General features: G+C 41.9%; 1 protein-coding gene across 1 annotated transcript in view; it reads right to left on the bottom strand.

Moving 5' to 3' along the window:
- Positions 1–25,447, bottom strand: part of COL23A1 (collagen type XXIII alpha 1 chain) — a 730,410-nt gene that overhangs the window by 401,060 nt on the left and 303,903 nt on the right. The window contains exon 9 of the mRNA XM_044068962.1: positions 1,320–1,373. Within this exon, the coding sequence (XP_043924897.1) occupies positions 1,320–1,373 (54 nt within the window). The remainder of the gene's footprint in view (positions 1–1,319; positions 1,374–25,447) is intronic.

Genomic DNA, 25,447 nt, shown 5'->3' with positions numbered 1-25,447 from the left:
GAAAACCATGTTATGTTAGGGTTAGGAGATCACTTTCCAAGAGGTACTGAAGAAAATGCTAATTAATACACTTTTCCGGGATCTTAGAAAGGGGATCAACATGGCAACTGACCTAAAGATAGAGATTTCAGGGAGTTACCTCATTTTTGAAGGGTAATAATAAAGATTTTTCCCACCAGGCAGGAACCTCGGAGTCTTGAATAGATCTGTTAATGAGAACTGAGACTGGGTATACCATAGAGTCTGTAGATAGCTTAAGGTATTCAGCTGGGAGATCATCAGCAGAAGGAGAACATGATTTAAGCTTCTTTATACTGTTTAAAATATGATGTGGAGACAGGTTGGAGATTGAAGGCTTGGATGTCAGAACTAGTAGATTTTTGAGGTAGACTAAATGATTGGGGAGATCTAGAGTTAAGAGAGGCTATGATGTCTGTGAAGAAAGTGATAAATTTGGTAGCTGTTTCTGAGGGGGATAAGTCTGGATAGAGGTTTTGTGAGGAAGGGGAGCCAGGTTGAATATTTTTCTTAATTCACCTTCAGAATTTCTCTGGATTTTTTTTAATGATTATCTTGGGGGTCAGAGTAATATTTTTTTTTTGTCCAGGTGAATTTGCTTATTGGTGAGGTTACACAACTGCTTCTATAGATGTAAGGTTTGAGGGGTTTTGCCCTTGTGTCACTGCTTCTATGCTTTGTCATGTTTTTTGCATGAGAATTCTTGTAGAATTAACTCATTAATTTGTTATGTGGCAGAACAAGAACAGACATTTGTGTATCAGTGTTCTTAAATAGTTTTTTTACTTCTATGCCATATCTTGTGGGTTCTGGACTGTGTTGTTGTACATGCTGTGCAATGATACTTTGATTCTTTGATGCAGGAACACTAATGAATCCAAATGTTCAACAACATTAATTTAGAATATAAAGTAAGTAATTACAAATGGACACACAAAATAAGTACAAATACAGAAAATTATTAAAAACAGTCTGCTTTCTGACAGATGCTACAACTGAGGAGATTTAAAACAAGTGACGGAGAAAGACAGATAACTGGTCTCAATGAAGACAGGGATGTTAGCACTTAAGAAACTGAGAACCCTCAATTGATTTGAACCATTGTCTTGTAGTGTTGTTTGTTCTAGGGTTTCTCAGTGCCAGATCATATACAGTATCTCTCCGTTTCTTAATATGGGTAGCTACTGATTTTCTGAACTGGTAATTGTGGTATAGCATATTACTTCCAAACATACAGTAAGTAATAAATGCATATTTTATAACACAAGGAAATTTAATACTGACCAGGTGTCTCTGCTTACCTTCTGTCCATCTGGTCCTTGTGGACCAGACTGTCCAGGATTGCCTTCTTCCCCCTAGTAAGACAGCACAGCAATAATTATGTGTTTGCTAACCAATTATCACATTTATATCAATAATATGGCAGGGATACTACATATATGACAAAGAAAATATACATTTAATTATTTATTTACATTTGTTTACTGGGATAGTCTGACTAAGCACAAACTCCTTTTCAGCAGAGAACCAGGGAGGAAACCTCCACACAAAATACAAACATTAAATTTACAAAAGGTTACAGTAAGGGTGAGGAGTACAGATCTTATAAAAACATTACTAGCAATCATCCGTCAATGGTTAGAGGACAACAGCTACAGAGATGAGTAGATAGTCTTAACTAATAAATTACATGAGAAAATAAATAAAATATATTGAACACTAACAGCAGCTAAGTAGAGCTATTAAAGTACAGAAATACCTTACTTGTACAGTAAGTGTTACAAACATGGTTAAAGGTCTTAAATATTCAACAACAGAGAAGAGAGTAAGCTATGTATGAACAATCAACAGCAAACAAGCATAGCTACTACAGCGCAGGGTACATTATTTACATTGGCTTCAGGGTTTAGGCTTATATGCACTGTTCACAGATGAGTGTCATGTGACATGGCGGCTGTAGGTGGGGTAAAAGAGATGCAAAGGGCAGTTTGGCCCTAAGTAGGTGCAGGAATACTGAGCTGAAAGATATGGGCATAGTGAAGCAGGGTGGGAAGGTTTAAGAGGGGGGCAGTAAAGGTATGGGAGGGATTGTTAGGAGAGTCCACATGTAAAAGTGGGTAGTTAGAAGGCAGTCAATAAATAATGTCATAAGAATTACCTCCGGTGGATGGATATTTTTGGAATTTGAAGGATGAGGTCAAGTGGATGTTAAGGAAAGTACAGTTTTGTAAGTTGAACTTAACATAGCAATAGATGTTCAGATGATCACTGCTGCAGTAGCCTTAGCTGTATGGGTTATGTCCTGCCAAGGATATAAAATCTATCCAGCTTCCAAAGCTTCAGGGCACCTTCTATGTGCCCAAAATGTCAACCAGTTTGAGCTGAGCTGACTAAAAGACAAGTCTGGGTGCCAGTCCCTTACGAGCTTTTTTGCCAAAAAAGAGAGATAGTGGGAGGCTGAGCCCTGAAAGGACAATGCTAGGAACAACAAAAAATAAATGTCCACCCCTGGCATAAAAAACACACTAAAGAACAATGGGGATGGAGGGAGGGACTGGCTACTGCAGCAGTGATCATTCGAACATGTAATGTTATGGTAAGTTTACTTATTCAGCTGTACTATGTTCGTCATACTGATCACTGCTGCAAGAGCCTGTAGGCTGTAGGTAGATTACCCTAGCTTTCTGCATTTGGGAGATGGAAAGATAAGAGTCCAAGAGCCCCTGGGAATGGTTCTAGCAAAGCCAGACCTGGACCTAGCAAAGGAATGAAGCTTTTATTGCTTTGTAAGTCTAAGTACAGAGATCCACGTAGCAGCTTCTAGAATATGTCTAGAATCCAACCCTTTCCAAAAAGCCTTAGATGAAGCCAAGTCCCTGGTAAAGTGGACCTTGACCCTGCCTGGAATAGTTTTGTTATGGCGAGTATAACAAAAAGTAATATCCTTAGACAAACATTTGGGAATAGTCTGTTTTGACACAGGTTGTCCCCTCTTGCCTTCACAAGAAATGAACAATTGATCTGAAGATCTGAAAGATTTAGTTCTATCAAAATAGTACCCTAGTTTTCTGTGGACACCTAAGGTACGGGGTATCCATTCTTCCTCATGTTTAGTTTCAGGAAAGAAAATGGGGAGATGGGAGAGTTTGACGTAAAGTAAACTTGGAAACCACTTGGAGGCATAAAAGAAACCATGTCCATGTGGAAAATGGGGTTAATTCACCATAAGAACTTGCAACTCATCTGATACTTTTCTTGCAGAGCTCAGAGTAATCAGTAAAACTGTTTTCCATGTTAAGAACCTCAAATCAGACAGCCTAGCTGATTAAATTAGAGCAAATGTTAGTTTTTCTTGGCAGCTGCTTATACAAAAACCCCTTTCAAAAACATTTTGATATAAGAATGCATTAAAAGAGGAAGCTCTGTTGACAGACATACTGAACTGGCCAATAAATAAACCTTGAGAAAGGATTAAGAAAGACCATAAGATAGTAACTCACACAAATATTATAAAACCACTGAACAACTAGTCCTGAATGGCTGCTAGTTATTTATTTATTTAGTTAGTTAACATTGGAACGGGCCAATTTTCAGTGGAGGCCCAGGTAGAAACACTCCAGACGGATGTCTTTGTAACATGTGAGGAAACTGGAGCACCCAGAGGAAACTCATACAAATGCAAGGAGGACATGCACACTCTGCACAGAAGGCACCCAAGCCGAGAACAGAACTGAAGAACTTCTTGCTGTGAGGTGACAACACAAACCGCTGTATTTACAGGTAACCTGTAAATGGTTCATCTCCCAGCCCAATGCTTACATTTATTATAATAACTTGTCAGAGATTTGGGATGCATGGCTAGGCTTAATAAGGCCCTTGTGGTCGTTAGCACAGTAAAGGGTATCAGTACTTGTCAGAGATTCAGGATGCATGGCTAGGCTTAAAAAGGCCCTTGTGGTCGTTAGCCTAGTAAACACCTATGAACTACTGAGCTGGCCATGTTATGCTGGTTATATTGTTGGCATCAACAAGAAAACTTTTCCCATTTGCTAATATATGATTTTCTAGTAGCTGGTTTTCTTGCCTCCATTAGTACCTGTTGCACATCCTCAGAAAAGAGGTGCCTAAAGCGAATTATCATCCAGGAAGTCAGCTGAGGTTGATTGATGTTGGGGTAATCAAACAACCTTGTTCTTGTGTTGAGCAGATCCAGTCTGTGAGAAAGCCTGTGGTAACTGCCTCTGGACATATCCAAAAGAAGGGATAACCATGGTTGTCTAGGCCAGAAGGGAGTCACCACAATGATCTTGGGGGATTCCTTTTGAATCTTCAGAAGTACCCTGGATATTAGTGAAAAGTGTGGAAAAGCATACACAAAAAGTCCTGTCCAAGAAAAATAAAAGGCAGCTTTCTTCCAGGCCTTCTTACATAAACTCCTGAAGCAGAATCCTGCCTGTTGATTGTTCATGCAGGAGGCAAAGAAATCTGCTTATGCGACTTCTCACAGATAGATCAAATCTTGGATGACCCCTGATCTAGTTTCCATTCACAAGGGTCTGCCCTAGTCCTGCTCAACTTGTCTGCCATACAGTTTTGCCCTGATGGAATGTAGGATTCTTGTAGAGTGAGATTGTGCTGTGAGGTTATATCCCAAGCTAACAAGGGAAGGTTGGCATAATGTTTACACAAGGTGCAAGGTTTGATTCTCACATGGGGTAATTGACTAGGCTTAAAATGACCCACAAGGGCAGTTAGCCTAGTACTAACCTAAGAATCTGTGAACCTATGAACAAAGCTAGTCTGCAAAGGGTGCATAACCTGATTCCCCCCTTGCTTGTTGAAGTACCACATAGTTTCATAGACAAGTATGCTAACTGTTGTGTTACTCACAGTGACTGTGGTATTGTCTGTAACAGCTTGAAGAGGGCATGTGGACCAACGGTGATTCAGGGAGTAGAGTGCCTTGATCAGGGCAAGCATCTCTGTGATATTTATATGCCTGCATCTGTTCTTGGTGTTCCACAAACCTTGCACTTTTTCTCCTATAACTGTTCCCCAAGCAAAGTCTGAGGCATATGTGGTGAATGACCGCTTTGGAACAGGGAGGGAAAACAGGAGACCTGGATTTAGGAATATCAATTGTCTCCACCAAATGATTTCTCTTCAGTGGGATTTGAAAAGTCAAACAGTGTTAGTGCTGGGACCAGAGACTTCATATACCACTGTATCTTTCTCATGTGGAGTCTTGCCAGGGATATCATGAGAATCATGGAAGCCATGAGATCAAAAATCCTGATATATTCCCTTGCAGTGACAAACATTTGAGTGGAAAAACCTTAGAAATAGAAGTAGATATAGTGGAAGAAAATTTCTTTGAAGTGAGGTGTCTAGTTGACATCCCAGGAACACAATCCAGTATGAAGGAGTTAAGAAAGACTTTTGAATGTTTTTCTTGGAATTCCAACTTTTGTAAGAAAAAGATCTCTCACCCACCCATTCCTGACACTTTGAAAAAAAAACTCTGCAAAGATAAGCAAGTCATCTAAACATGGAAAAATGTGGATATCCAGTAACCTGCAGTGAGTTACAACTGGAGCTAGATACTTTGAGAACTCTCTTGGTGCAGTGGATAGTCCAAATGGTAAGGCAGAAAACTGATAGTGTGATCCAAACACACAAAACTTTAAGAAATGTTTGAAGTCTGGATGGATAGGGATGTAATGGTAAACATCTTTTAAGTCTAATATTACCCGGAAAACAGAAAGCGGAAGAAGAGGTAATAGGTTGTGAAGTGACATCATTTTGAATTTGGGACTATCGAGAGCTGGTTTTCAGGCATTTTTTGTTTTGGTACTAAGAACATTCTTGAATAAACATTCTTCCCCACCTGGGAAGGAGGAACTGGTTCGTGATGAAGGACCAGTGAAAAAAAAGAGTCTGACCTGGAGGATAAGTAATGACCCTCTGGAAAGGAGAAATTTCCTCCCGCTGCGATCTGTAACCTTAATGAATGATCTTCAGAGCCCATTTGTCTGAAACTATCTTTTGCCAAAGAAAAACATGGAAATCCAGACTTTCTGTAAGAAAAAGAGGGCCAGGGTAGGACGGTGTCACAAGGTCTCTTGCAAAGTCATTCATACTTGTTGGACTGTCCATGGTTTTGGGTGGTTCGAGGGTTCTTTTTGGAACCCCCTTGGCATTTATCTTTAAACTTCTGTTTATCTGTATTTTGTTGAGACTGTTTGTTTTGTTTTTTGCCAAAATTGGATGAGGTGTTAGAGAATAACTTAAAATTTGGAAAAGGAGGGCTGAAAAATCTTAGAGATTCCCTGGATCAGCCTACCCCTTTCATTACATTTTTTGATTACCTCTGCAGCAGAGGGGCCAAAAACTAAATCTCTATCCAAAGGAGAATTTGAAATCCCATTTTTAACATCAGTTAGGAAGTGTGGAGAATGCAGCCATGTAAACCTCCTCAAAACAGTACCAGTGGCCATACCCCTGGAAGAAACATCGACAGGATCATACACACACACTTTGTAAACAATGAATAGTGACCTGTGGAATAGAAGAAACTAAATTATTTAAAGCAGATTTTTTTTCTCAGAAGAAGACACTGCAGATAAAACATTCCCCATACTCTCATAATTAAGTCAGAATAAACTTTAACAGTTTCCAAGTTACAGACACATGGTTCAAGGCCTCTGAGAGCACCCCGGCTGTGCAAGGCTACAATGTCTTCCACACATTCAGACCTCAAAATGACTGTGAAGGAATCAAAGGTGGAGGTCTATCCATCTTCATTAAAACCAAGTACACTTCAAGACTGGTCAAACAGCATGCCTCTCTCAAATTACTCCATGTCCAATTAACTATTGTGAAAGTACCATATCATATCATTACTAGCTATAATTCCTCCACCATGAATCAGAATAAGCATACTCCCTACCTTGATTGACTGGAATCCCTTGCCATACAGTGCAACACCTTAGTCATGGGAGATTTCAACTATTCTTCCATAGACTGGAATACATGCACGAGCAAAAACATGCACACCAAGAGGCTCCTGGACTTTGTCAACACAAATGCTCTGGAACAGAAAGTGTGCATACCAACTAGGGGCTCTAATGTTCTGGATATAGTACCCACCAACATGGGGGGGGGGGTCACTGTAATTCCCCATGCGTGATGCCCCCCCTGGTTAGGTCAGACCACAAATCAGTCTTGTTTGAAGTAACTACTGGAATTGACACCCTCACAGGACCAAAAATTATAAAAAACTTCACCAAAGCTAACTATAGTCTACTAAGCAATGGTATAAAAAGCTTCATGCTACCCACAATCGCAGATAGCAATCATCACAATGCAGAAGTGTATGCAAATGCCCCGTACAAGCACTTAAGTGACTGCATAAACGCTGCTGTACTTGACCGGATCAAAACCAGGTCTTCCGTAAAAACAAGTCACCATGGTAGACTTCAAGAATAAACAGATTATATAACAAGATGAAGATACTGTTGTCCAAAAGCAAGAGGGATATCACTCTGCAGAGGAAGTGTTCCCTCCTAAGCATGGAACAGGAAAATTAGAAATCCAGTAAAGTCATCTAAAGTAAATCATAAAAATAAAAATGCATCCCCAGCCAAGGATAATCATAAGGCATTCTTTAACTACATCCAAAGTCTAAAAGGGAATGCCCAGCTATGTGCTAAACTGGTTGTAGATGGAATCACTCATACTACACCGGAAAGTATCACCAACCTGCTAGCTGACAGATACAGCGCAAACTTCACCCCCTTATCCTCACCTACACTATCCCAAAGCATACCTGACACCAGTCCTCTGCCTAGTATCTCTAGAGAACAGGTTATCTCTGTGCTTGGCAAGGCCAAAAATACAGCCTCAATGGGACCAGATAATATCCCAGGTTGTTTACTAAACAATCTAAAACAAGACCTAGAGGACCCATTTGGCATCCTCTTTAATCATAGCTTGAGAGCTTGAGAGCTAGCTATGCCCCTGAAGAATGAAGAATGGCAACAGTAACCCCCCTGCATAGAGGGAGAGGTATCAACTGACCCTGGGAACTACAGACCCATAATTCTAACCAGCCTCATCTGCAAGGCCATGGAAAAAATTATTGTGGACCTTATCAACAAGGACACAGGCGACCTCCAAACGCTGGACCCAACCTAGTCTGGCTTCATTAGGGGTAGATCATGTTTATTAATCCTGGTAGATTTCTTTGAGAATTTCACTAAAGCCATGGATGAAGGTAAGACAGTGCAAACAGCCTACCTCAACCTTGCCAAGGCTTTTGACACAATTCCCCACTCTGACATCATTGAGAAACTCTCCCAGATAGGGATTAACTCTTACGTTACTAGATGGGTAGCCAATTGACTCACCGACAGAACACACTCCGTCAAAATTGGTGACCCCCACCTTCACCAGTAGGTCCTTCACAACTAGAGAACCACAAGGGTCTATACTGGGCCACATACTATTTGGCATCTATTTTTCAGAAGTCCAGACCAAAGTAGGCCTTTGGCTCACCAAGTTTGCTGATGATTGCAAACTGGGAGCAATCACTGAGTCCCCCAATAACGTCAACATATTACAAGAAGGGCTAACACAAACAAATAATTGGTGCCAAAGCTGTGGTCTAAAACTAAATGTAAAAAAAGCATTATTATTCCCATTGGCAAAACAGAATTCCCTACAAATTACAATACTGACAGCACCCTCCCCAGTGGTATGAGACTTGGGAACACAGGTTGATAGCAATCTGAACTTTGACCACCAAGTTTCCACAGTGGTAAGGAAAGCCTTCTATGTAGCACACCTCATAAGCAAGGGCATAGCATCCAAGTCAAGAGATGTTATAACTTCACTGTACTTGACACTCATCAGACCACTGATAGAGTATAATGCACCCTTTTGCATATACCTCACCAGACACCTGTAGCAGATGGAGAGACCACAGAGGTTTCTCAATAAGAAAATACAGGGACTTCAAACCATGACCTATGTGGACAGGCTGAAAGCCCTGTCACTTTACTCTGTATAGTGGTTAGAGCTACAGCCTTATGTATCTTATAGGCTGCTAAGAAGTGACTTGTGCCTGGCCTATAGGGCAATCTCCAAAGATTCATAGGTAGGTACTAGGCTATCTGCCCGAAGGCATTTATAAGCCTAGCTGGAATGTGTTGGCTTTCGCCACCCCCTTAGATTAGTTCCCTGTGCCTCTGTCCAGCAGAGCCATTGAAGTGATCCCTAGGGTAAACTTTGTGTTTCCCATCCAGTCGTCAAGGTTTCTCTTGAAGAGGGTTAGTGAGGAGCTCTGCCTAATGTAGATTGGAATCTTGTTCCAGAGCATGGGAAGTCTCTGGGACAGGAATCTATCCCTCCAGCACATTCTATTTATTGTTGTGGTGAGGTTTAGATCCCTGGAGCATGTGGCTCGAAGGGATATGGTTTTCTTTAGATTCTGGCCTTGTATGTCAGGCAGAGATCACCTCTGAGTAGGCAGTATGCAACTGAGTACAGCTGGAGTTTCTTCAGTTGAGCTGCATAGGGCATCTGCTTGAGGCCAGTGATCCTCTTGTTGAGGTACTTCTGTGGTCTTTCCAGTTGTTGCAGGTGTCTTGTAAGGTACATCCCTAATGGAGCATTGTACTCTAAGATGGGTCTGATGAGTGATGCATAGAAGGGCCCAATGACCTCTTTCAATCTGGATGCAAACCCTATTGTGATTAGGTGGGACACATAGAAGGATTTTCTAACCACTTTGGCAATGTGATTATCAAAGAGAGGTTTCTATCTACTTGGGTCCCCAGATCCCTTATTACATCTTCCGTATTTAGGGGTCTACCACCTATGTGGTAGTTTGTGGGTGCTTTGTTTTTTCCAAAGGGGATGACTATGCATTTTTTGGCATTTAGTTTGAAGCCTTGATTTTGACACCAGGTATCTGTCTCAGTGAGACCCTTTTGGAGGATGTCTGTGTCAGCCAGAGAGTCAATTATAGTCCCTAATTTGCAGTCGTCTATGAACTTGGTCAGCCAAAGTCCTCCTGTGCTTGGTACCTCTGAGAAGTATATGCCGAACAGGAGGGGTCCTAGGACTGAGCCTGGGGGAATGCCACTTGTAACCGGTTTAGAGTCAGACCTAGCACCCGCAATTCTTACCATGTGGGTTCTGTCCATGAGCCAGTTGGCAACCCATCTCATGAAGTAGGCGTTTATGTTCAGGCTGGTGAGCTTGTCTATAATACCTGAGTGGGGAATGGTGTCGGAGGCCTTTGCAAGGTCTAGGTAGGCTATGTGGACCACCTTTCCCTCGTCTATAGCCTTGGCAACTGTCTCAAAGAAGTCCACCAGGTTTAGGAGGCATGATCTTCCCTTAACAAAGCCGAACTGGGTAGGGTCCAGTGTTTGGAGGTTTCCAATGTCTCTATTAATGAAATATAGCTTTGCAACCAAGCTAGTCAGGCTTATAGGGCGATAGTTCCTGGGGTCCATTGTGGATCCACCTTTGTGGAGTGGAATAATCGTTGCTGTGCATCACTCTATGGGCACATAGCCTGTGGAGAGGCTGAGTTTAAACAGTGTGTTTAGGTGAGGGGTTAGTTTATCTTTGAGCTCATGTAGGATGCAGCCTGGGACACCATCCGGTCCCATTGATGCTGTGTTTTTGGCTTTGGACGGGGCTGTTTTAACCTGAGTGTCTGTGATTTCAGGGGCACTACATTCTTCTGGTATAGTTATGGGCCCTTTTGGGGGTGAGAGGGGGTGAAGTTTGCACTGAACCTGTCTGCCAGGATGTTGGCTATATCGGTCGGTTCAGTGTATTTTGTGCCATTCTGCACTAAGTCTGAGCAGATCTGAGAATTGCCACTTAGATTCTTGACATAGCTAAAGAATGCCTTGTGGTTATCTTTGGAGTCCATGGCAATTTTTCTTTCAAAGCTAGCCTTGGATGATTTTATGAGGGAACATAGTTTCTTGCTGATACTGATCAGGGATGTCTTTCCTTCTTGGGATTTTACTCTTTTTTTGTACTAGTTTCCTTCTTCTATTGTATAGCTTGTTTATGGCAGAGGTCCACCAGACTGGTTTCCTTTTCTTGGAGGAGTGAGTCTTGGTTTTGTTTGGGATAGCACGATACATGCATTCTTGTAGTGCCCGTAGAGTAAATTAGTAAAGGATTTTGCAGCTTGGATAGCATTATCCATTAGCATGGGGGCTTTGAAACTTCTCACCTTGGTCTTAAGTAACGTGAAGTTTGCTTTTGAAAAGTTTTTCACAGTGGTTTCTTTGACCAGGGTGATGGCAGAATGTGGATATACAGAGTGATTAGTTTATGGTCAGATCTAACCAGCGAGGGGTTGAACACCGGTCGCCAATGTTGGTGATGACCAGGTTCAATATGTTGTCACCTCTGGTGGGGGTGTTGACCAGTTGATCCAGGCCATTTGAGTTTATAAATTCCAGGAAATGTTGGGCAAGGGAAGTTTGTACTTGAGTAGTTCTCCCAGTTAATGTTTGGGTGATTGAAATCACCCAATATCAGGGTGTTTGGTAGGACCTTTATGTTTCCCAGTGTTTCCAGGAATGTGGAGTGGGGGTTCTGGGACATGGTGGGTGATTTGTAGCAAGCTATAATTTGAATAGCAGTTTTGCCCATTGCTAGTTGCACGTGGATGATCTCTGAAGCATCGTGCTGTGCCCTAATGGAAATGCTGCACATCCACAAGTCAAATGGCTCAAGAGTCACTTGCTTTTGGGATCAAAACCTACCTTGTGACATTAAGAGATTATGCTGGAGAGAGAAATGTCTTCCAGAGACTGCCGCTTCCCTGGAAGGGTCCCTATTAATTTGATGAAGTTTTAGCTTGTTGAACTATGAAAGATCGAAAGAGCCAACTTGCGAATGGCCTGCTAAGGGAAGTTTTTTTTCAGGGAAAGAATGTGCTTGGCCGTTAACGGGAATTTGCCCTTTACCCGATGTGGAGCGATCTCAGAGTTAGTGTATTTAGTTGGGGGTGTGGGGAGCTGTGGGGTGTGGGGGGAGGTGAAGGCCCCCACTTAATTCAGGTTGAAAGGTTTTTGTTTTGTGTAATGGGCAAGTGAATTCTTTCCATTTGAAAAAAAATTGCTTAGCTGATTGTTCGTGGTTTGGACGTTTCGATCTTCAGCTGTCGATCTTTTGTAGTTCGACAAGCTAAAGTTTTGTCAAATTAATAAGGACCCCCCCTGGAATAGACTCCCTATTCATATAAAATATAGCACCTCACTGATCCTATTCAAATGCAGCCTAGATATTTGGAAGGGAGACTGCAAATTTGCCTCTGGGGTACCACACATGTCCCTCATGGACAGGAGTAGCTGGTGTTGGTCACAGACCAGCTCTATTCATAAATTCATTCTGCGAACTACCCATAAAGAACAAATGGTACTACTTGGGATTAACACTGCAAGGCTTGCAAAGGCTCTAGGGCTACTAGCCCACTAACCTCCTATGAACGTATACGAGTCTTACAATTCAAAGTTCTGAAAATCAAATTTGCAGTATATTCTTTCTTCCCATACTTATCAATAATTTACCTATTCTTATCAGAAAGAGTAGGACTGGAATTAACTAAGCATTAACAGCAGTGGGATCAACTAAAACTATAGTTGCTGGGTCAGGTTTGGGAATAGAGTATAAAAAATTAAATGACTGAAGAACTTTGTACATCCTATCTGCCTTTTTAGGGGCAGCTGATTCACTATCAGGAAAATTGCAGATAGAAACACACACATCCTTTAAAGCAGAAAGAACAGGAGGAATGGAGTAGGTTCTGGAAAATTCTACTGTAAGAACTCATAGTATTTACTGAGGGACTGAGAAACCTCAACGTTCTCCCACTGAAAACACTGGCACATTCTACCAACAGTATCAGATAAAGAGAAACCCCCATAGGGAGAATCAGAAACTGAGCTCTGAGTCTAAATCAGAAATATGAGGAGAAAACCTTGAATCTGTCCCCTCTTCATCTTGTTAGGATTTAGACTCTTGAATTACTTCAGGAAAAGTGGTATCCCTCTTTCATTTGCCAGAAACTACTTCACAAGAATGATCAATAGCTTGAATTAAAACCCGAGCCAAATCCAGTAAACTTTTCCTGTCTAAGAATTTGAGGAGGAGTAGATACATGCTTAGATTTCTGTTTGTTTTTGACAGGAAAAAATAGGGCCAAGCATGTTACCAATGGCAGCAGCTACTTCCCCAGGGATGGACACATCATTCTGACACAACAGGGAAGCCTTCTTTGTTCCCTGTCCCAAAACTGACAAGAATGTCTCTCCCTTACCCACTTTGAGGACCCCAACAGTTGCAGAGGACATAGCTAACCCCAGTCCATACTGCCTGTAGGTGCTACACCAGAGGGATCCAGGGATAAGTGGTCTGAGGTACAACAAATGCCATAGCAGAGCTGCCTACCTGCTGCTGAAGCAAACTGGTAGCCTGCTGCGCTGGCAAAGGCTGTTTGCTTAATTTTTATTTTTTTGTGGCTGGAAGAATGACCTATGGTGAGACTCATAGTTTGTTCCGTGGTCAAGCCAAAAATGATGCCTCCACCCCTAGGAAGAAAGCAGCAAACGCAAAAGAAGAGTCCTTTTAAAGTCACTTTTTTCACATAAAAAGCACAGCAAAAAGCACTTTAAAAAACTTTGCCAGACCCAAAATATAAAATGAGCATAATTTCTCCAAAGAAAAAATGGTTTTCAGTTACTTTAAACAACTTTTAAACTGAAAGGAAAAAAAGAGTGCTGCCATTTAAAAGTACAATACAGTATTGCAATAGTGTGTTAAAACACAAAATTCCTAGTCTATCAAAACACAAAACTCCTAGCTTTAAAATAACTTTCCTGAAAAAGGAAAGTGATATAAGCTAATCTACAAACCACTCTTTAGGGGCAATAAAGCTCTGAAGGGTTTGCCACCCAAACTTGTCTTTTAGTCAGCTTATCTCAAGCTGCCTGATAGTTTAGGCATGTCATAAGTGCGCTAAGAGGTACTACCCAGGTGAATGGTATCAGTATGACCATGATCCCATCGCATGTTGTTTAAAATTTATGAGGTTATGGGTGTGTTTTAAGACTAGTGGGATAGAGTTTCAGATTTTGCATACATAGGAGGAGCAGAAGGAGTCATCCCTAGAGTTACTCTATTTTGTGACTAGTATTAGTCATCTCTAGAGTTAGTATATTTTGTGACTAGTAATAGTCATCTCTAGAGTTACTATATTTTGTGACTAGTATTAGTCATCTCTAGAGTTAGTATATTTTGTGACTAGTATTAGTCATCCCTAGAGTTATTTTATTTTGTGACTAGTATTAGTCATCTCTAGAGTTACTATATTTTGTGACTAGTATTAGTCATCTCTAGAGTTAGTATATTTTGTAACCAGTATTAGTCATCTCTAGAGTTAACCCAACCACTGGGGATGCACAAGCCAGTGCATTTCTTTGTGCCGGTCCCAAGCCCGGATAAATGGGGAGGGTTGCGTCAGGAAGGGCATCCAGCGCAAAACCCCTGCCAAATTACTTATGCGGAGAACATTTCATATTTCCATACCGGATCGGTTGAGGCCAGGGTTAACAATGACCGCCACCAGTACTGCCAGCCAACAGGGTGCTGGTGGAAATTGGGCTACTGTTGGCCGAAGGAGAAGAGGAGGGGGAAGGCATGCCCGAAGGCAGGAAGATAGGAGGAAGGTTAGGAGTGTAGTAGTGAGGGTAGGAACTTTGAATGTTGGCAGTATGACTGGTATAGGGAGGGAGCTAGCTGATATGATGGAGAGAAGGAAGGTTGATATATTGTGTGTGCAAGAGACCAGATGGAAGGGAAGTAAGGCCAGGTGTATAGGAGGCGGGTTCAAATTGTTTCATCATGGTGTGGATGGCAGGAGAAATGGGGTAGGGGTTATCCTAAAGGAACAGTATGCCAGGAGTGATTTGGAGGTGAAGAGAGTGTCTGATAGAGTGATGTTTATGAAGCCTGAAATTGATGGTATAATGATAAATGTTGTTAGTGGATATGCTCCACAGGTTGGGTGTCTGATGGATGAGAAAGAAAAATTTTGGAGTGAGTTGGATGAAGTGGTGGTGAGTATACCCAATTGTGAGAGACTAGTGATTGGAGTGGACGTCAATGGGCATGTTGGTGAAGTGAACAGAGGGGATGAGGAAGTGATGGTTAGGTATGGTGTTAAGGAGAGGAATGCAGAAGGTCAGATGATTGTGGATTTTGCGAAAAGGATGGACATGGCTGTGGTGAATATGTATTTTAAGAAGAGGGAGGAGCATAGGGTGACGTACAAGAGTGGAGGAAGATGCACACAGGTGGATTATATCCTAAGTAGGAGGGCCAGTGTGAAGGAGATTGGAGACTGTAAAGTGGTGACAGGGGAAAGTGTAGTTAAGCAGCATAGAATGGTGGTCTGTAGGATGACGTTGGTGATCAAGAAGAGGAGGAGGAGGATTGTGAAAGCAGTGCCAAGGATTAAATGGTGGAAGTTAAAAAAGGGTGATTGTGAGGTGGAGTTCAGGGAAGAGTTAAGACAGGCACTGGGAGGCAGTGAAGAGTTACCGAATAGCTGGGTAACTACAGCACAGCTAGTAAGGGAGACTGCTAGAAAGGTGCTTGATGTGACATCTGGACAGAGGAAGGAGGACAAGGAGACCTGGTGGTGCAATGAGGAAGTACAGGAGAGTATACAGAGGAAGAGGCTGCCGAAGAAGAAGTGGGATTGTCAAAGAGATGAAGAAAGTAGACATGAGTATAAGGAGATGAAGCGCATGGCGAAGAGAGAGGTGACAAAGGCTAAGGATAAGGCATATGGAGAGTTTTATAAGAGATTGGACACTAAAGAGGGAGAAAAGGACCTGTACCGATTGGCTAGACAGAGGGACAGAGCTGGGAAAGATGTGCAGCAGGTAAGGGTGATAAAGGACAGAGAGGGAAATGTACTCACAAGTAAGGAGAGTGTGTTGAGTAGATGGAAAGATTACTTTGAAGGGCTGATGAATGAAGAGAATGAGAGAGAGAGAGAAGGTTGGATGATGTGGGGATAATGAATCAGGAAGTAAAGCAGATTAGCAAGGAGGAAGTAAGGACGGCTATGAAGAGGATGAAGAATGGAAAGGCTGTTGGCCCAGATGACATACCAGTGGAAGCATGGAGGTGCTTAGGATAAATGGCAGTAGAATTTTTAACCAGATTGTTTAATGAAATTTGGGAAAGTCAGAGGATGCCTGAGGAGTGGAGAAAAAGTGTTTTGGTACCTATCTTTAAGAATAAGGGTGATGTGCAGAGCTGCAGTAACTACAGAGGGATAAAATTGATAGTCACAGCTTGAAGTTATGAGAAAGAGTAGTGGAAGCTAGGTTAAGGAGGGAGGTGATGATTAGTGATTATGGTTTCATGCCAGGAAAGAGCACTACAGATGCAATATTTGCTCTGAGAGTGTTGTTGGAGAAATACAGAGAAGGTTAGAAGGAGTTGCATTGTGTCTTTGTGGACTTAGAGAAAGCATATGACAGGGTGCCTAGAGAGGAGTTGTGGTATTGTATGAGGAAGTCGGGAGTGGCAGAGAAGTATGTAAGAGTGGTACAGGATATGTACGAGGGTAGTGTGACATTGGTGAGGACTGTAGTGGGAGTGACAGATACGTTTAAAGTGGAGGTGGGATTACATCAAGGATCAGCTCTGAGCCCTTTCTTATTTGCAGTGGTTCATAGGTTCATACTAGGTTATCTGCCCTAGGGCATTTATAAGCCTAGCCAGAGTGTGTTTGGCTTTCGCCACCCATTTTAAATTAATTTTGCTATGCCCTTTTTCGAGGTTAGTATACTGTGCCTCTGTCTAACAGTGACACAGAAGTGATACCCGGGGTAAACCTACGATCTCCCATTCACTCATCAAGATTCCTCTTGAAGAGAGTCAATGAGGGACTCTGCTTAACCTGGACTGGGATTTTATTCCAGAGTGAAGGGATCCTCTGTCCCTCCAGCATGTCCTATTTATTTCAGTGCTGAGGTTCAAGTCTCTCGAGCGCGTAGCTCGATGGGATTTGGATTTTCTGAGGTGCAGCATGTCCATTAATTCCAGGTTGGACATGGCTTTATACGTCAGGCACAGATCGTCTCTGAGCAGGCGGTATGCCACTGAGTAGAGCTGGAGTTTCTTTAACCGGGCAGCATATGGCATCTGTTTGAGCCCTTTGATCCTCTTGGTGAGGTACTTTTGGGGTCTTTCCAGTTGCTGCAGGTGTGTGGTAAGGTACATCCCAAAAGGGGCATTGTACTCAATTATGGGCCTGATGAGGGATGAGTAAAGAGGCACGATGACCTCCCCTGATCTAGATGTGAATCCCTTCATGATTAGGTGGGCTATATAAAATGTTTTTCTAACCACTTTGGCTACGTGGTTGTCAAATGAGAGATTGTGATCAACTTGGGTCCCCAGGTCCCTAATTACTTCTTCTGTACTTAATGGATTACCACCTATGTGGTAATTTGTGGGCACTTTGTTTTTGCCAAAGGGGATGACTGTACACTTTTTGGCGTTTAGCTTGAGGCCATGGCTCTGGCACCAGTTGTCTCTTTCTATGAGGCCCTTTTCGAGGAGGCTTGTGTCGGCTGGAGAGTCGATTATGGCGCCCAGTTTGCAGTCATCTGTGAACTTGGTCAGCCACAGTCCTTCCGTGCTAGTCTGTACCTCCGAGAAATATATACCGAACAAGAGAGGTCCCAGGACTGAGCCTTGTGGGACGCCACTTGTAACTGGTTTGGACTCTGACATGGCTCCAGCAATTCTAACCATGTGGGTTCTGTCCTTGAGCCAGTTTGCAACCCATCTAGTGACATAGGGGTTTATATTTAAGCTGGTGAGCTTATCTATAATGCCCGAGTGGGGTATTGTATCGAAGGCTTTTGCGAGGTCCAGGTAGGCTGTGTGGACCACTTTCCCCTCGTCTATGGCCTTGGTGACTGTTTCAAAGAAATCAACCAGATTTAAGAGGCAGGATCTTCCCTTAACAAAGCCAAACTGGGTAGGATCCAGTGTCTGTAGATCCCCAATATCTTTATTTATGAGGTCCATGATGATCCTTTCCATAGCTTTGCAGACAAAGCTAGTCAGGCTTATGGGGCAATAGTTTACAGGATCCGTTGAGGCACCACCTTTGTGGAGAGGGACCACTGTTGCTGTACGCCACTCTTTGGGTACATATCCTGTAGTAAGGCTGAGATTGAACAGTAGTTTTATGTTTGGGTTTAGCTCTTCTTGGAGTTCATGTAGGACACAGCCTGGGACACCGTCTGGTCCCATTGATGCTGTGTTTTTTGCTTTGGAGAGGGCGGCTCTTACCTGAGCATCTGAGATGTCAGGGGGACAGCACTCTGCTGGGATAGATATTTGCTCTTTTGGTGGGGGGGGGGGTTTGCGCTGAATCTGTCAGCTAGGATGTTGGCAATGTCTGTGGGTTTGGTGTATTTTTTGTCATTTTGGACTAATTCTGAGCATATCTGGGAATTCCCACCCAGGTTCCTAACATAACTAAAGAAAGCCTTGTGATTATCCTTAGTGTCCTGTGCAATTTTTCTCTTGAAGCTGGCCTTAGATGATTTTATGAGTGCCCGTAGTTTTTTGCTAATACTGATCAGAGATGCCTTCCCTTTTTGGGATTTTGCTCTATCATGTAGTAGCTTCCTCGTTCTATTGTATAGTTTGTTTATGGCTGGGGTCCACCAGACAGGACGTCTGCCTTTGGAGGATTGGGTCTTGGTTTTATTTGGGATTGCATGATCCATGCATTCCTGAAGGTGTTCATAGAATGCATTTATAAAGGATTCTGTGGTCTGGGACATATTTTCCACAGGCCCGGGGGCTTTGAAGGATTCCACCTCGGTTTTGAGGAGTGTGAAATTTGCTTTAGAGAAGTTTTTCACTGTGGTTTTCTGGGCAGGGGTTGGGGTCGGGATGTGAATATCCAGTGAGATTAGTTTATGATCTGATCTTACCATTGAGGGATACACTTCTGGTCTGGAGTATAGAGTCCCCATGTTGGTGATGATCAGGTCCAGTATGTTTTCCCCTCTTGTGGGAGTGGTAACAAGTTGTTCCATAGCATTTGAGTTTATAAATTCTAGGAACCTTTAGGCTAGGGTGTTGGAGCTAGAGTAATGCTCCCAGTCTATGTTTGAGTAGTTGAAGTCGCCCAATATAATGGTGTTTGGAGAGACCTTCATATTTTCCAGTGTTCTCAGGAAGGCCGATGGGGTTCCTGGGTTTGGGAGGGTGGTCTGTAGCAGGCTATAAACTGGAAGGCAGTTTTACCCACTGTTAGTTGCACATGGATAGTCTCTGATGCTTCATGCTGTGCCACCAACCTGGAGGTGTGGGATCTTTGATGAATATTGATACTCCCCCTCCTTTTGTGGTTCGGTCCAAGTTTTGGGGCTGAAAAGCATGGTATGAGGTATAACCTGGTAGTGCTGGGGTGCTCTCGGGAACCTTGAACCAGGTTTCTGTTACTGCACAGATATCGATGTTCTCCATGCTAAGGAGAGTTTTGAGTGCGTGCATCTTGAGGTTTAGACTTCTGGCATTGAGTAGCATTACTCTTAGTTTCTTATCCCTTGTGATACCTATGGAGGTGGGTTTGTCTTTTGAGCCTTGCCTAAAAAAGGCACTATGGGGGTAGCAAGAGCCTTTGCCAATATCTGAAAGCCCAGGGGTGACAGGTGCAAGCCTTCCCTAGCGAAGCATCGTGGCTTGTCGAGCATGTCATCCCAGGCTGACAGGCATTAGATCCCCTTTGAATGACACCAATACTTAAGCCAATTGTTGAAATTGATCATCTTGTCTTCATATTGTGGCATCATTCTTGGTGAGGGTAAGATGCTACTCAAGGTCAGGGTCATACCAGCCTGGGCTACATGCTCAGAGAGCTCCTCTATGTCTCTTTTCATGTAGTCCAGGGAGGTACGTCTCAGGTCATTCACACCAGCATGGACAATGACTGAGTCATATTTGTACTTGCCTTGGAGTGACCTGAGTGCTTGTGTTATGTGGCCGATCCTAGCACCCGACAGGCAGCTCACCGTGACCTTCTCCTTGTTCAGCCTGGTGAGCGGGACATTAGTGTTCCTGACGATAGAGTCACCTATTACAAGTGTATCAGGTGTGTTGTTTAGCCTTAGGGGCTGTGACTGTTCGGCACACTGGCTTTGTGAGCTATGTGTTGCAGGTGTTTTGTTTTGGGGTAGCGGTTGCTTGGGGGTCTGCTTTGGAGGTCTCTGCTGCTTAGGCAGATTTTTATTTAGAGCCTCCGAGTATGTTTTTGTGTGTTTATGTGTTTGGTTTGCTGTCGTGGTAGGTCTATGTGAAACTGGAATTGTAGTGAGTGTGGTTTCCTTCTCCTCCTGACTGGTTACGCCAGTACTGAGTTGAGAGAGCTTAGCCTCCAGTTTGGCTATATGGTTGCATCTCTCACATGTGTTGGAATTTGTTGGGAGGAGGAGAGGGTTGTCTGTGTACATGAGGCAGTTGTAACATTGCCTCAAGATTCCCAGATTCACCAGCTGGACCGGAGACGAGACTGACAACTGACCTTTGGACATGCTAGAATAGTATTGGGAATTCCTTTATAATTGAAAAAAAGGGCCAATGGGGAACAAGGTACTCAAGGGGAGTTTGTGAGGATGTAGTGCTTTTAATTTTTTAGTGCTGACTTATATAATTGCTTTAGTGAGCAAGTGCCAGGTAACTTAAATGCAATGTGTTATAGGTAACTTAAAAGCAAAAACGACAAACAGTGGTGATGGACAGGTTGACAGATGAGATCAGACAGGAGGTCCTGTGGACTATGATGTTTGCAGATGACATTGTGATATGTAGTGAGAGTAGGGACCAGGTTGAGGAGACCCTGGAGAGATGGAGATATGCTTTAGAGAGGAGAGGAATGAAGGTCAGCAGGACTAAAACAGAATATATGTGTGTAAATGAAAGGGAGGGTAGAGGAATGGTGAGGATGCAGGGAGCAGAGTTGGTAAAGGTGGATGAGTTTAAGTACTTGGGATCAACAGTTCAGAGTAATGGTGAGTGTGGAAGAGAGGTGAAGAAGAGAGTACAGGCAGGGTGGAATGGGTGGAGAAGAGTGTCAGGAGTGATTTGTGACTGATGGGTACCAATAAGAGTGAAAGGGAAGGTCTACAAGAGGGTAGTGATACCAGCTATGTTATATGGGTTGGAGACTGTAGCATTGTCGAAAAGGCAGGAGTCAGAGCTGGATGTGGCAGAGTTAAAGATGTTAAGATTTGCACTGGGTGTGACAAGGATGGACAGGATTAGGAATAAGTATATTAGAGGGTCAGCCCAGGTTGGAAGGTTTGGAGACAAAGCCAGAGAGGCACGATTACATTGGTTTGGACATGTGCTGAGGAGGGATGCTGGGTATATTGGGAAAAAGATGCTAAGGATGGAGCTGCCAGGTAACAGGAAAAGAGTAAGGCCTAAGATAAAGTTTATGGATGTGGTGAGAGAGGACATGCAGGTGGTTGGTGTGACAGAGCAAGATGCAGAGGACAGGAAGAAATGGAAACAGATGATCCGCTGTGGCCACCCCTAACGGGAACAGCTGAAAGAAGATGATGATTAGTCATCTCTAGAGTTACTATATTTTGTGACTAGTGTTAGTCATCTCTAGAGTTATTTTACTTTGTGACTAGTATTGGTCATCTCTAGAATTACTATATTTTGTGACTAGTATTAGTCATCTCTAGAGTTACTATATTTTGTGATTAGTATTAGTCATCTCTAGAGTTAGTATATTTTATGACTAGTAGTCATCTCTAGAGTTATTTTATTTTGTGACTAGTATTAGTCATCTCTAGAGTTACTATATTTTGTGACTGGTATTAGCCATCTCTAGAGTTAGTATATTTTGTGACTAGTATTAGTCATCTCTTGAGTTACTATATTTTGTAACTAGCATTAGTCATCTCTAGAGTTACTATATTTTGTGACTGGTATTAGTCATCTCTAGAGTTACTATATTTTGTGACTGGTATTAGCCATCTCTAGAGTTAGTATATTTTGTGACTAGTATTAGTCATCTCTAGAGTTAGTATATTTTGTGACTAGCATTAGTCATCTGTAGAGTTAGTATATTTTGTGACTAGTATTAGTCATCTCTAGAGTTAGTATATTTTGTGACTAGCATTAGTCATCTCTAAAGTTATTTTATTTTGTGACTAGTATTAGTCATCTCTTGAGTTACTATATTTTGTAACTAGTATTAGTCATCTCTAGAGTTAGTATATTTTGCGACTAGTATTAGTTGTCTCTAGAGTTATTTTATTCTGTGACTAGTATTAATCATCTCTGGAGTTATTATATCTTGTGACTAGTACTAGTTTTTAGCCTGTGGAGTGAAGGGTTCTGCTGCTAGAGTAGTGATGAATTCTATCGCAGTTGTGGGGGAATTTATCTGATTTATAGACGAGGCTGTCTGTAGGGACTAATGGAGAGGTTACACTATGCTACAGTTGAACCCATTGGACCTGTTCTAGAGCTAAGCAATGGCATATCCTGTATGCAGCATAAGCAGCACATTTTATTACTTTATTGTACTATTGCTTGAGTAGGTAGGATTGGGTAGCTTGCAGAGTTAAAAAAAAATTATAAGAACATTTAGAAGGGGGTTGGAAGAAGGGAAGCTGTAGCAATGGGTTTCCAAGTGTCTTCTGTAAGGTAAGGAAATAACGTTTTTGATATATATATATATATTGGGTGCTTGTTTTAGATGAAGGTCAGATTTCTTATTTTCATTATGAACCCTAGAAGTTGTATGTGTCACTAGTTCAATTAGAAGTGGTTATGTTGGAAAGATGCTTCTGGTGAGAGAATTGCTTTGGAATGAACAGGACTAATTAAGAAGTTTTGGGAGTTTAGGAACAGCTACAAGTCATAGAGTCAATGTTCAGTAGATAATAGGGACTGATGGGCTATTGTTTGCAGTTTTTCCAGATTCGGAGTAACTTGTCTGCATACTGGATGATGGTAGCTTATTTATTTGTAGTATTTAGATTGTTTATGAATATGTTGGAAAGGACTAGCTCACAACAGACTCCTGGGAGACTCCCACTGCTACAGTGAGAAAGGAAGAGATGTCTGTTGGCCATTTCACGATCTGTTGTCTACCAGTGAGATAGCTCTTGAACCAGCAGAAAGTTGGTGGGCCTAGCCTTAATGAAGACATCCTATTTAGAAGTGTTTTGTGAGATACAATACTGAAGGCCTTTGATAGGTCTATGAATACTGAGAATATCAGGTTGCCTTCATTTCTGCTACGGTTGATGGAGATGGCAAAGATAAGAAGGACAGAGATAGTCTATGACGTGGCTGAAATCTGTGCTTTGTGGGAAATAGGAGAACATTTACTTTTTAACACTACTGTTTGATGAGCATATTTTAGATTTACAAGGAAAGATGAAATAAACTTTTTAACATTTACTGCTTCATGACTATATTTCATATACATAATGCGTACTTGGTTATTACAGCAGACATCAACATTGAATGTATTAAAGTAGCCTCTTAATAAGAACCATTTAAAGGTCTACCACCCATTAATATCTTTAGAAACAATTGTTCTTAGAGCCTACTAGGATAGACTCTCTGACAGACAAATATGCTAAATTGTATTCTAACTACAAACTCCAGTTATACAAACCTGGTAGGTATATTCCCCAAAAGATGAGCCACCAACACCCTGCCTTTATAACTTGGGAACAAACTAAAGTACAAAAGACAATGACATATAAGTGGACCACATCTAGAAAATCCTTCAGTGACACAACCTTTAACTTAATGTTGTGTCTTTCGGCTTTTCCTGGTTAGGGGTCGCCACAGCTGAACTCCGGTCTGCTAATGATTGGTAGTTGATTTTTACGTGCCGTGTTACCAGCCCTGATGCACAACCTTCAACGAAGGTACGCCCATTCACGCATGTCTCCACGCAGAAGACACTCTAGCTGAGAATTGAACCGGACAGCGTCTTACTGTGAGGCGACAAAGCTACCGCAGCACCACCACCGCGGGTTTGCAACCTTTAACTTAATACTCCTACAATATAACTAGATTCCACTAAAATATTTCATCCAGAAAATACAGTCAACTACTTTAACCAATCTTTTCTAGGCATCCTGCACTCAGTAGCACCCCCTACACAATACAAATATCATAACTACACCTGATCCATGGCTAGCATCAGAAACTAATCAAATTATGTTTTTTTTTTTTCATTTTATTTTTTATTGCTTTTTCTGACTGGTAAAGCCCCTCTTCAGCACAGGCCCATGGCAAAAAGCTACAAATGGACCAAATACTTAGATTACAGACAAGTAAATTGAAACATACGCAAAAAGCTCCGCATGCATACATTTACAAAAATATTTAGGTTACAAACAAGTAAAATGTATCAGTATTCATGGATATGTACACAAACAGAGCAACAGTTTTTAAGGAGGCAACATACGGTTAAACAACTAATACAAGTTGTGAAAGCTAGTGTTTTGCATTAGGTAGATAAAACATTAATAGTAGATTTGATGCATAAGGAGTGAGGCAAATTTAGTCAGTATTGGAAACTTTGTGATCAGCAGTATATAGTTAGGAGTTGCTGAGTGAAAAGCAAGGTAAACAAAATCAGGAGCAGGTTGGGCGATGAAGAGGAAATATCAGAGTCACATGAAATTAAAGGGGGTGAGGCGAGACTGAGAAGGGTGTAAGTTAGAGTGTGTATAGATGACAGATGTGAAACTAGTTTAAGGTAGTAGGAAAAAGACAGATGTGGTCTGAGAGACTCGCAAAAGAAACTTGGAGGAAAGGATGAGGGTGAATTAGGGCAGCCAGTTATTAACTGTCATCTGCCATTACTCCAGCAGCAAGTGTGGATGTCATAAAAACAAATTCAAAATCTCGAAAAAGGAGAGATCTACATGTGATGTCGTGAAGTAAGGGTCAAGAGGATGTGGGGGTGTGATGATGTGAAATACTGCACTGATAAACCAAAACAAAAGTCACAAACCAGACACCAAAAAGGAGAGCGAGCTGTAAAACCATATCCAAACTGTTTATTAGCGTGAGCGCTTTCATGCAAGCCCAGTGCCTGCACTTCATCAGACAAATTAGTGTCCCAAGATGCTATGCTTATATACCAATTAATTAATTACTACACATCAATTATTTAAAATTACATACCACTATGTAAAGAATTGAAAATAGCATAAGAAAATAAAAAAAATAATAATAATATACATTCATTGTACATAATGCATTTAAATAATTGATGTGTAGTAATTAATTAATTGGT

This window comes from Protopterus annectens, chromosome 4.part0 (genome assembly GCF_019279795.1).
Source record: "Protopterus annectens isolate FY-2018-M chromosome 4.part0, PAN1.0, whole genome shotgun sequence".
Classification (NCBI taxonomy): domain Eukaryota; kingdom Metazoa; phylum Chordata; order Ceratodontiformes; family Protopteridae; genus Protopterus; species Protopterus annectens.
The sequence above is the reverse complement of the archived record's forward strand: the minus strand, read 5'-3'. Positions and strand labels throughout refer to the sequence as shown.